The 12,782-nt window shown below is 36.1% G+C and overlaps 1 protein-coding gene across 9 annotated transcripts in view; it reads left to right on the top strand.

Annotated features, from left to right (window-relative positions):
• The first annotated feature begins 2,217 nt into the window (after positions 1-2,217).
• Positions 2,218-12,782, top strand: part of LOC144581936 (uncharacterized) — a 48,554-nt gene continuing 37,989 nt past the window's right edge. For all 9 annotated transcript variants that reach the window (XM_078367868.1, XM_078367874.1, XM_078367872.1 and 6 more), the window contains exon 1: positions 2,218-2,528. In XM_078367868.1, the coding sequence (XP_078223994.1) occupies positions 2,229-2,528 (300 nt within the window). In that variant the 5' untranslated portion in view covers positions 2,218-2,228. The remainder of the gene's footprint in view (positions 2,529-12,782) is intronic.

The following is a 12,782-nucleotide window of genomic DNA, read 5'->3' as shown; positions in this document are numbered from 1 at the left end:
TGCTGACTTTCTGTCTTGATGAACTGTCTACTGCATCAGTGGTACATTGAAATCTCCCACTATTATTATGTTGTTGTCTCTCTCATTTCTTAGGTCTAGTCATAACTGTTTTATAAAATTTGGAGCATCAGTACTAGGTGCATATATATTTGAAATTATGATATCTTCCTGCTGGATTATTTCTTTTATCATTTTATACTGTTTCTCTTCATCTGTTTTAAGTGATGTTGCCTTAAAGTTTGTTTGTCTTATGTAAGAGTAGCTACTGCTGCTGGCTTTTGGCGTTCATTTGCATGGAATATCTTTTCTCATTCCTTTACCTTCAGTTCATATGAGTCTTTCTGTGTCAGGTGAGTTTCTTGAAGATAGCAGATACTTGATTTGTGAATTCTCATCCATTCTGCCATTCTGCATCTTTTAAGTAGAGCATTTAGGCAATCTACATTCAACTTTGGTATTAAAATATGAAATACTATTTTACTCATCATGCTATTTGTTGCACAAATGCCTTATTTTTTCCATTCTGTCATGGTTCTACAGGGCCTGTGTGTTTTATGCTTCGAGAAGGTTCAATTTTGGTGTATTTTGAGGATTTGTTTCAATACCTGGAGCTCCTTTTAGCAGATCTTGTAGTGCTGGATTGGTAGCAGTGAATTCTGTCAGCATTTGTCTGAAAAAGACTGTATGTTTCCTTCATTTATGAAAGTTAGTTTTGCTGGATACATAATTCTAGGCTAATTATTTTGCTTAAGAAGGTTAACAATAGGACCCTAATACTTTCTATCTTTTAGGGTTTCTGCTGAGAAGTCTGCTGTTAATTTGATAGGTTTTCCTTTATAGGTTATCTGATGGTTTTTCCTCACAATTCTTTCAATTCTTTCCTTAGTTTTGACTTTAGGTAACTTGATGGCTATACACCAAGGCAATGATCTTTTTGCAAATGAATTTCCTATGTGTTCTTTGAACTTCTTATATTTGGATGTCTAGATCTCCAGCGGGGCCAGAGAAGTTTTCCTTTATTATTCCCTCTAATATATTTTTCAGACTTTTAGATTTCCCTTCTTCCTCAGGAACACAAATTATTCCAATTGTTCTTAGATTTGGTGGTTTAGCATCCCACACTTCTTGGAGGCTTTGTTCATTTTTTAAATTCTTTTTTCTTTATCTTTGTCAGATTGGGTTAATTTGAAAGCCCTGGCTTGGAGCACTCAAGTTCTTTCGTCTACTTCTCTAATTCTATTGCTGAGAATTTCCAGTGCATTTTGCAATTAACTAGATATGCTCTTCATTTCCTGAAGTTGTGATTGTTTCATACTTAGGCTGTCCATTTTACTGGAGATTTTTCCATTTATATTCTGTATCATTGTTTTATTGTATTTTTTTTTAAGTTAGACTTCGCCTTTCCCTGGTGCCTCCTTGATAAGCTTAGTAGCTAACCTTCTGAATTATTTTTTTTATAGCAATTCAGAGATTTTTATCTTGGTTTGGATCCATTGCTGGTTAGCCAGTGTGATCTTTTGGGGGTGTTAAAGAATGTTATTTTGTCATGCTGCCAGAATTGTTGTTGTTTTTTTTTTTTTTTTTTTTGGTTCCTTCTCATTTAGGTAGACTGTCAGAAGTCACATATGAGACTCAAGGCTGCTGTTCAGATTCTTTAGTCCCACGGGGTGCTCCCTTGATTTGATTCTCTACCCCTTCTTCTAGGGATGGGGCTTCCTGAGAGCCGATCTGAAGTGATTTTTACTTCTCTTCTGGAATTTAGCAGATCTACCAGGCTCCACACTGATACTGGGCAGTGTCTGCAGAGTTCTGTGATTTGATCCATCTTCAGGTTTCTCAGCCATGGATACCAGCTTCTGCTCTGGTAGAAGTAAGCAAAGGAGTGAAACAGATTCCGTGAGGGTCCTTGGTTTATTTTTGCTAAGTGTGCTGGTTTTGTGTCAGTTAGTCTCCAGCCGGGATGTGGCACTTTCAAGAGTGCATCAACTGCAGTAGTATAGATAGGATACAAGCTTGCCCTAGGGCCAGGCATTGGGTGAGGTCATAGAGCTCTCAAGACATTATGTCCTTGGTCTTCAACTACCAGGGTGGATAGAGAAGAACTGTCAGGTAGGCACAGGGTTAAGGGTGTCTGAGATCAGACTCTTTTTGGGTGGGGCTTGCTGCAGCAGCTGTGGTGTATGGGGGTGTGGTTCTCAGGCCAATGCAGTTCTGTTTCCAGAGGTATTATGGCTGCCTCTGCTGCATCACAGAGGTCACCAAGGAAGTGGGAGAAAGCCATCAGCCACATGCTTCACCCAACTCTCACACAGCCTGCAGCCCGAAAGACTGGTCTTACTCCACCATGCTCCCCCAATGACACCAAGTTTATTTCCAGGCAGCAGATGAGCAAGGCTGAGAACGTGCCCCAGAGTACAAGTCTTTCAACTAAGAAGATACATCGACTCACAGTTCCTTGGCTGTCCCATGGAGCCAGCAGCAGCAATCCCCCTCCTTCAAAGGATATATGGAGTATCTCAGCTTTCCTGGTATGTTGCCATAGTAGTTCTCAGAGCAAAAGTTCACGCTCTGAGTCTCCACATGTTTTCTCTCCCAGTGGGAGCTGTGAGTTTGTTCTGCTTCCTATCCACCATTTTTCTCCCTTTCCTTAACAATAGCTTATTATTTTATAACTCATTTCCTGCTTATTTACTCAGGTAAACTCTATCACTAGGGTTCAATCGGGAAAAAAAAGCCTAGATCATAAATTTCATTGCAAGAAATTTGTTATGAAGAACTGTAGCAAGATTCTTAGAAGAGATAAAAAAAAGCAAGCAATAAGATATAGTGAGACAATCCAGAGTTTTGCATGAGAAAGTGACCATTACTATCCCCTGAGATTTATCACATACCAGGAGTCTGAGCCACCAGGAGGGAACTGTTAAAACAGAGGAGTGTAATGGGAACTAGAAACAGAGAGGAAACATAGCCTCTACCAGGGATACAGACAGAAAAAAAAATGGAGGAAGATACATGATGGCTTTTTTGTTTCTCCAACCCCAATACCTCCCTCTGCTTCCCAATTGCTACAGCTACTTGGTCAGCCCCATGCAATTGCGAGTAAAGCAGAGGAAGGGCAAGAAATTGATTTGAGAGCAAATGTATGAATGACCAGTAACCTAGCAACCACTGTGATTTGAGTCAGGGCCTTTTTGCTTACTGTTTTCTGTTTTGAAATATCTTTGCCCAAGCTAAGATTGCTTGTGTATACTCTTCCCAGATACAACTAGAGTGACATTCCCTCTGTTATATATTTTTCTTGTTTTGTATTTAGTGGTCTATTAAAACATGTTTGCTGAATGGATCTTTTTCTGTTGGGTGAATACTGTTTGTAAATACCAATTTGGGATTTATACTTTTCAATAAAACCAACAAGTAAATATATCGAGCTTTGTCACTCAACAACTACACCCATGTCTAAGGATATGTAAGTACAACGATATAGACTCATTATCTCACAGTTTCTATTGGCCATATAGAGAATGCAAAATTATCAAAAATGCAAAATTATCCACTATTTAACCTCTCTTTAGGATAATTAAAAATGAAGATTTTACATTATCTCATCCATTGATCATATTATAGTTTAGAAGCACATCTGTTTCACAGCTGGGGAAGCGCTACGGTCTGAATGTGTCCCTTAAAATTCATATGTTGAAATTCACTCATCAGTATAATTGTATTAAGATGTAGGGCCCTTTAAAATGATTATGTCATAAAGGCAGAGTCATCATGAGTGGGATAAGGGTTCTTTTTTAAGGGTGTGAGGTAAATGCTGAGGGAATTTATTACCACCAGACCTGCCTTATAAGAGTTTTTTAAAAAAAAATTACTAAATATAGAAAGGAAAAACTATCATCAGCCACTACAAAAAATAAATAAATAAATAAACTTAAGAACACAGACTAGTGACCCTATAAAGAAATCACATAATCATATCTGAAAAATTACCAGCCAAAAATCAAGATTACAGGATCTAATCCACACATATCATTACTAACCTTATATGTAAATGGGCTAAATGCTCCAAATAAAAGACACACAGGGCCGGGCACGGTGGCTCAAGCCTGTAATCCCAGCACTTTGGGAGGCCAAGGCGGGTGGATCACTAGGTCAAAAGATCGAGACCATCCTGGGCAACATGGTGAAGCCCTGTCTCTATTAAAAATACAAAAAAAAAAAAAAATAGCTGGACACAGTGGCGTGTGCCTGTAATCCCAGCTACTCAGGAGGCTGAGGCAGGAGAATTGCCTGAACCCAGGAGGCGGAGCTTGCGGTGAGCCGAGATCACGCTATTGCACTCCAGCCTGGGTAACACGAGTGAAACCCCGTCTCACAAAAAAAAAAAAAAAAAAAAAAAAAAAAGACACTCAGTAGCAAGCTGGATAAAGAAGCAAGACCCATTGGTAATCTGGCTTCAAGATGCCCATCTCACATGCAATGGCACACAGAAGCTCAAAATAAAGGATGGAGGAAAATCTACCAAGCAAATGGAAAACAAAGAAAAGCAGGGGGTGCAATCCTAGTTTCTGACAAAACAGACTTTAAACCAACAAACATCATAAAAGGCAAAGAAGGTCATTACATAATAGTAAAAGGTTCAATTCAACAAAAAGATCTAATTATCCTAAATACATATGCACCCAACACAGGAGCACAGAGATTCATAAAGAAAGTACTTAGAAACCTTCAAAGAGACATGGACTCCCACACAATAATGGTGAGAGAATTTAATACTCCACTCACAATATGAGACTGATGATTGGCACAGAAAATCAACAATGATATTCAGAACCTAAACTGAATCAAATGGACCTGATAAATATCTACAGACCTCTCCACCCAAACACAACAGAATATTCATTCTTCTTATTGCCACATGGCACATACTCTAAAATTGATCTTTCATACAAAGTAAAACACTCCTCAGCAAATGCAAAAGATCTGATATCATAAGAAACAGTTTCTCAGACCACAGCCCAATCAAATTTGAAATCAAGACAAAGATATTCCTTCAAAATCATACTATTACATGGAAATGAAATAACCTGCTCATAAATGACTTTTTGGTCAATAATGAAATTAAAGCAGAAATCAAGAAGTTATTTGAAACCAGTGAGAATAAAGGTAGAACATACCATAATCTCTGGGATGCAGTTAAGGCAGTATTAAGAGGAAGATGAATAGCACAAAATACCTGCATCAAAATAGTAGAAAGTTCTCAAGTTAACAACCTAACATCACAACTGAAATAATTAGAGAAACAAGAGCAAACAAACCCCAAAGTGAACAGAAGACAAAAAATAACCAAAAGCAGGGTTGATCTGAAGGAAACACACACACACACACACACACACACACGCACAGACACAAACACACACACATTCAGAAGAGCAATGAATCCAGCAGTTTATTCTTTGAAAACATAAATAAAATAAATAGACTGTAAGGGAGCTAAATACAAGCAGAAATGACAAGGGGGATATTACCACTAATGCTACAGAAATACAAATAACCATCAGATAATATTATGAACACCTCTATGCACATACACTGGAAAATCTATAAGAATTGGGTAAATTCCTAAACACATACAACCTCACAAGAATGAACCAGGAAGAAGCTGAATCCCTGAACAGACCAATAATGAGTTCTGAAGTTGAAGCAGTAATAAATAGCCTATCAGCCAACAACAACAACAAAAAAAAAAAAAAAACGAAACAAAAGCACCTGGAACCAGATGGATTCACAGCTGAACTTTATCAAATGTACAAGGAAGAGCTGGTACCATTCCTACCAAAACTATTCCCAAAAATTGAGGAAGGACTTCACCCTAACTCATTCTATGAGGCCAACATCAACTTGACACCAAAACCTGGCAGAGACAAAACAGAAGACAGAAAACTTCAAGCCAATATCCTTGGTAAACTCTGATGCAAACATCTTTAACAAAATACTGGTAAACCAAATACAGCAGCATATCAAAAAGCTTTTGCACCACAATCAAGTAGGCTTCATTCCCAGGATGCAAGATTGGTTCAAAACATGCAAATCAATAAATGTATCACATAAACAAAAGACAAAAATAACATGATTATCTTACTAGATGCATAAAAGGTTTTCAATAAATTTCAACATCCATTTATGTTTTAAACTCTCAATACACTAGGTGTTAAAAGAACATATCTCAAAATAATAAAATCTATATATGACTAACCTGCAGCGAACATCATACTGAGTAAGTAAAAGCTGAAAGCATTCCTCTTGAAAATTGGCACAATACAAGGATGCCCTCTCTCCCCATTCCTATTCCACATACTATTGGAAGTCCTGGCCAGCACAATCAGGCAAGAGAAAAAATAAAGAACATCCAAATAGTAAGAGTGAAAATCAAACTATCCTTGTTTGCAGGTAATATAATCTTATATCTAGAAAACCCCACAGTCTCAGCCCAAAAGCTTCTCAAGCTAAGAAACAACTTCAGCAGCCTCAGGACACAAAATTAGTGTACAAAAATTACTAGCATTGCTATACTGCAACAACAGTAAAGCTGAGAGCCAGATCAGGTACGTACACCCATTCATAATTGTCACAAAAATAAAATACCTAGGAATGCAATTAATTAGGGAGGGCAAGATCTCTACAAGAACTACAAACCACTGCTTAAAGAAATCAGAAATGATACAAATAAATGAAAAATATTCCATGCTTAGGGATAAGAAGAATCAATATTGTTAAAATGGCCATACTGTCCAAAGCAATTTATAGATTCAGAAATGCTATGCCTTTTAAACTACTATGGACATTCTTCACAGAATTAGAAATAAAGTATTTTAAAATTCATATGGAACCAAAAAAAAAGTCCAATTAGGCAGGACAATTTTAAGAAAAAAGAAAAAAGCTGAAGGCATTATGCTACGCAACTTCAAACTATACTACAGAGCTAGAAAACCCAAAAAAACATGGTACTGGTACAAAAATGAACACATAGACCAGTGGAACAGAAGGGAGAACTGAGAAATAAGACCACACACCTACAGCCACCTGATCTTTGACAAACCTGACAAAAACAAGGAACGGGGTAAAGACTCCCTATTCAATAAATGGTTCTGGGATGAGTGGCTAGCCATTTGCAGAAGATTGAAACTGGACCCCTTCCTGACACCATATACAAGAATTAACTGAAGATGAATTAAAGACTTAAATGTAAAACCCAAAAGTATAAAAACCCTGGAAGACAACTTAGGCAATACTATTCAGGACGTAGGCACAGGCAAAACTTTATGACAAAGATGTGAAAAGCAATTTCAACAAAAGCAAAAATTAACAAATGGATCTAATTAGACTAGAGAGCTTCTGCACATCAGAAGAAACTATCAACAGAGTAAACAGACTCCCTACAGAATGGGAGACAATTTTTGTAAACCATGTATCTAACAAAGATGTGATATCCAGCATCTGTAAGGAACTTAAACAAACAACCCCACTGAAAAGTGGGCAAGGAACATGAAAAGTCACTTTTCAAAAGAAGATACACACACAAATATATGTGTATATATGTGCATAAGGATCAACCTTACCAATCATTAGAGAAATTGAAATCAAACCCAGTCAGAATGGCTATTATTAAAAAGTGAAAAAATAACAGATGCTGGCTAGGTTGCAGAGAAAAAGAAACACTCATACACTATTGGTGGGTTATACACTGTTGGTGGGAGTGTAAATTAATTCAACCACTGTGGAAAAGTGTTGCAATACCTCAAAGACTTAAAGACAGAAATACTGTTTACTGGTGTATAACAAAATACATAGACATGGTTCTATTAAAAACACACACACACAAACACACACATGGGTATGCTCACTGCAGCACTATTCACAATAGCAAAGACATAGAATCTGTCTAGATGCTCATCAATGATAGACTGGGTAAAAAAAAAAAAAAAAAAGTGGTGCATATACACCATGGAATGTTAAATAGCCCTTAAAAAAGAACAAGGTCATGTTCGTTGCAGGGACATGGATGGAGTAGGAGGCCATTATCCTTAGCAAACTAACACATATTAAGAGCCACCAAAAATAAATATAGGAAACTCATTTCTGTTCTTTTTCACTTGTAGTAGCAAGTGAACTCACTTCAGTACCAATTAAGTAAAAGAAAAAAATACCAGCAATGGCTACCCTCACAATGACATCCATGAATTTGTGCATTCAATAGAAAGGGATCTCTGAGAAAGGTATATTAAGGACATTAATATTATGCTTCTTGTCAGAAGTAAATACTGCATAGTGTTCTTTGCTCTTGTCAATATCATGCAATTTAGTTTCTATGACAGCTCTTTTTTTGCCATATACAGGAAAAATATTCACACAACTTTTAAAAATTAACACTCACACATTGAATCACATCATTATAGTCTCCTACTCTAATTCAGCCTCCAAATGTTGATTCAAACCTACAAAACATAATTCCTTATGTTTTTTGAGGTAGGTAGAAGCCTAAATTTCTTCATATATTTGGAGATAAAATGAAAGAAAATCTGCATGAGAAAATGGTTTGTATAATATTAATGGTCACTTTAACGGTCTCTCAGGAACTGTTCAGAATCAAATTGATGAAATCAACATTCAGTAAATTAGCTATAATGTTTCCAAAGACATCAAACAATCCATCTCTAACAAATTTTTGAGACAGACAAGAAAGCAGACTCTCCACCCATTTGCTTTGATGTTATGTATAAAGCCATACATTTTAATAATGAAAGGAAATTTGCTATTTATGACAATTTTCTCTAAATTCTGTCAGTGCATGTTTTCTCATCTATAGACAAAACTTCACAAATTCATTAAGCACTTTTCTTTCCAAAAAGGAAAATAGGCTTTCCTATTTGCAGTTTTTTTCTGTATTTTCTATTTGCAGTTTTTAAAGAATTATAAAATTTCATATAGCTTGCAGAACTTTCATATTAGCATATTAACACATAAAAAATTAGCAGAATCATGTTCACTAATTGATGCATGCTGAAAAGTGCAATATGTGCCCATGGAATAAAGTTTCATGTATTCTAAATAAGCTGATCATACTCCTCCATTTCCATTTTCCTACTATAAATGTTTTTAAGTTTCATAGATTGCAGTATTTTGATAACAAGTAGGCTATGACTAATTTTTATTCTGATGTAGATAAAGGACAAGTTGGAACCTTTCTCTGGAAATGCAGAGTAAAACAAAACAAAACAATGCAGACCACTGGCATTAATCTACTAACTCTGAAGTAATTGTATGAATATCTAAACAAGTCTTAACATTTAAACCTGACATTAAAGAGAAATAAAACCTACTCAAGCGTGTGAAAACAAAACACCTAATTGTATATTTACTTTATTAACTTCTCATCTTTCTCTACCCAAAATCTACCTTGAGACACATGCTAGAAAACAATTCTCTATAATGATGTCATGACTTGCTGTAAAAAGATCTATGGCAGCTTTCAAACAAGAAATTCTAGGTAATAAACTAGTTAGAACTATTAGTAGATGAATATTTTTTTCAATTGTAGAAAAGTGTTTTCCTAATGTAAGATGTCACATATGGGTTACCCTTATCCTGTCCTCCTTCTTCTTCAGTTTCTAGTGTGAGTCTGGTGTTTCCAAGTCTCCCATTTTTCAAGGAAAAGATAACTTTGGCATTTCTCTTGATTTTCTGTTTACTCATTTAGATCATTAGTATCACCATAGTTATGATACTATCACTATCAAGCCTTATCTGTAATATAGCTTGCAGTGATAGGTATGGAACTGGTTTCAGTGAAAATTACTTATGTTTTTCTGATTAATTGCTTCAGTAAGAATTAGAATTATTTCTATGTTGAGGTTGGAAGATGCATATTAAACCAGATAAGCCTGGGAAATAATCCAATTATTAACATTACTTGACAGTGCCGTTAAAAACCCAATGTCAAAAAGTAATTTTATTATAACAAAAAACACATAAGAAATTCTATTTCTATTTTCACAGTAGAGTTGTGATTCTTAATGAATTATTTATACAGTACAAAAATTTACTGAAGAAGAAAAATGTATATATGTGAGAATGGACAGTCATGCATTGCTTAACAATAAGGATGCACTCTGGGAATTTGTCATTAAGCAATTTCATCATTATGCAAACAGCATCAAACGTGTTTACACAATCCTAGATGGTGTAGCCTACTACACACCTAGGTTATATGGTATGCCTATTGTCCATAGGCTACAAACCTTTACAGCATATTATTGTAATGAATACATTAGGCATTTGTATCACAATGATATTTGTGTATCTAAACAACATGGACAAGGTACAGTAAAAAAAGTTACAAAATATTTTAAAATGGTACACTTGTATAGGGCAGCTCCATTCTAATTTTATGAGTCTACTGTCTTATATGTGGTCCATGCTTGATGAAAACTTGTTATGTGGCATATATATAAACCTTACTGATTATTAGAGAAATTGAAATCAAAACCAGTCAGATTTCCCAACACCATTTATTAGACAGGGAGTCCTTTCCCCATTGCTCATTTTTGTCATGTTTGTCAAAGATCAGATGGTTGTAGATGTGTTGCATTGCTTCTGAGGCCTCTGTTCTGTTCCATTGGTCTATATCTCTGTTTTGGTCCCAGTGCCACACTGTTATGATTACTGTAGCCTTGTAGTATAGTTTGAGGTCAGGTAGCATGATGCCTCCAGCTTCTTTCTTTTTGCTTAGGATGGTCTTTGCTATGCAGTCTCTCTTTTGGTTCCATACAAAATTCAAAGTACTTTTTTCCAGTTCTGTGAAGAAGGTTAATGGTAGTTTGATGAAGATAGCATTGAATCTATAAATTATTTTGGGCAGTATGGCCATTTTCACAATATTGATTCTTCCTAACCATGAGCATGGAATGTTTCTCCATCTGTTTGTGTCCTCTCTTATTTCCTTGATCAGTGGTTTGTAGTTCTCCTTGAAGAGATCTTTTACCTCTGTTGTTAGTTGTATTCCTAGGTATTTTATTCTCTTCATATCAACTGTGAATGGGAGTTCACTCATTATTTGGCTCTCTGTTTGTCTGCTATTGGTGTACAGGAATGTTTGTTATTTCTGTACATTGATTTTGTATCCTGAGTTTTGGGAAAACTGGATAGCCATATGCAGGAAGCCACAACTGGACCACTTCCTAACACTTTACACAAAAATTAACTCCAGATGGGTTAAAGATTTAAACATAAGAACTAACACCATATAAACCCTAGAAGAAAACCTTGGCAAAACCATTCAGGACATAGGCTCAGGCAAGGACTTCATGACTAAAACACCAAAAGCAATGGCAACAAAAGCGAAAATAGACAAATGGGACCTAATTAAACTTAAGAACTTCTGCACAACAAAAGAAACAAACGTCACAGTAAACCAACAACCAACAGAATGGGAAAAAAATTTTGGCACTATACCGATCTGACAAAGGGCTAATATTCAGAATCTACAAAGACCTAAAGCAGATTTACTAGAAAAAAAAAAAATTCAAAAGTGGGTGAAGATATGAACAGACACTTCAAAAGAAGCAAATTTGCGGCCAACAAACATATTAATAAATGCTCATCATCACTGGTCATTAGAGAAATGCAAATCAAAACCACATTGAGATTCCATCTCACACCAGTTAGAATGGTGATCATTAAAAAATCTGGAGACAACAGATGCTGGAGAGGATGTGAGAAAAAGGAACACTTTTACACTGTTAGTGGGAGTGTAAATTAGTTCAACCATTGTGGAAGACAGTGTGGCAATTCCTCAAGGACCTAGAATAAAATTTCATTTGACTCAGCAATCCCATTACTGTATACATACCCAAAGGATTATAAATCATTCTATCATATAGACACATATGTTCACCGTGGCACTCTTTATGATAGCAAAGACCTGGAACCAACCCAAATGCCCATTGATGATAGACTGGACAAGGAAAATATGGCACATATACACCATGGAATACCATGTGGCCATAAAAAATGATGAGTCTGTGTCCTTTGTTGGGACATGGGCGAATCTGGAAATCATCATTCTCAGCAAACTGACACAAGAACAGAAAATCAAACATCATAGGCGAGTGTTGAACAGTGAAAACACATGGACACAGGAAGGGAAGCATCACACACTGGGGTCTGTTGAGGGGGACTAGGGGAGGGATAGTGGGGGTAGGGAGTTGCGGAGGGATAACATGGGGAGAAATGCCAGATATAGATGACAGGGATAGAGGCAACAAACCACATTGCCAAGTATGTACCTATGCAACAATCCTGCATGGTCTGCCCATGTACCCCAGAACCTAAAGTGCAATAAAATGTATTATTAAAAAAAAAATTTTTCTTAGGTTCATTTTAAATGTCATTTTAGTGCCCCTTGCATGGACTATTGAAAATTAATTTATTACCATTTTATTTACTTAGGCACTCAATTATTTTCTTTATTTCAGAAATATTTCGCAAGCATTCACGTATCAAACACGTACAGTGGATACAAGTGCTAACACTAAAGCTAAGTTTCTGGACACATGCAAATTATATCCCAGAGGGGAGGGAAAAATAATAAACAGAAATGTCAGTTAATTATAGTCACGTAAAAAGGAATAGAACTGGGTAAGTAATTTAAGAATGGGAGAGGCTAATGCATCAGTTATACAGAGTAATAAAAGAAAACCTCTCAGATATGACATGCAATCAGA

This window comes from Callithrix jacchus, chromosome 3 (assembly GCF_049354715.1).
Source record: "Callithrix jacchus isolate 240 chromosome 3, calJac240_pri, whole genome shotgun sequence".
In the NCBI taxonomy this organism is placed as follows: domain Eukaryota; kingdom Metazoa; phylum Chordata; class Mammalia; order Primates; family Cebidae; genus Callithrix; species Callithrix jacchus.
Note: the sequence above shows the minus strand (reverse complement) of the source record. Positions and strands in the feature narration are given on the sequence as shown.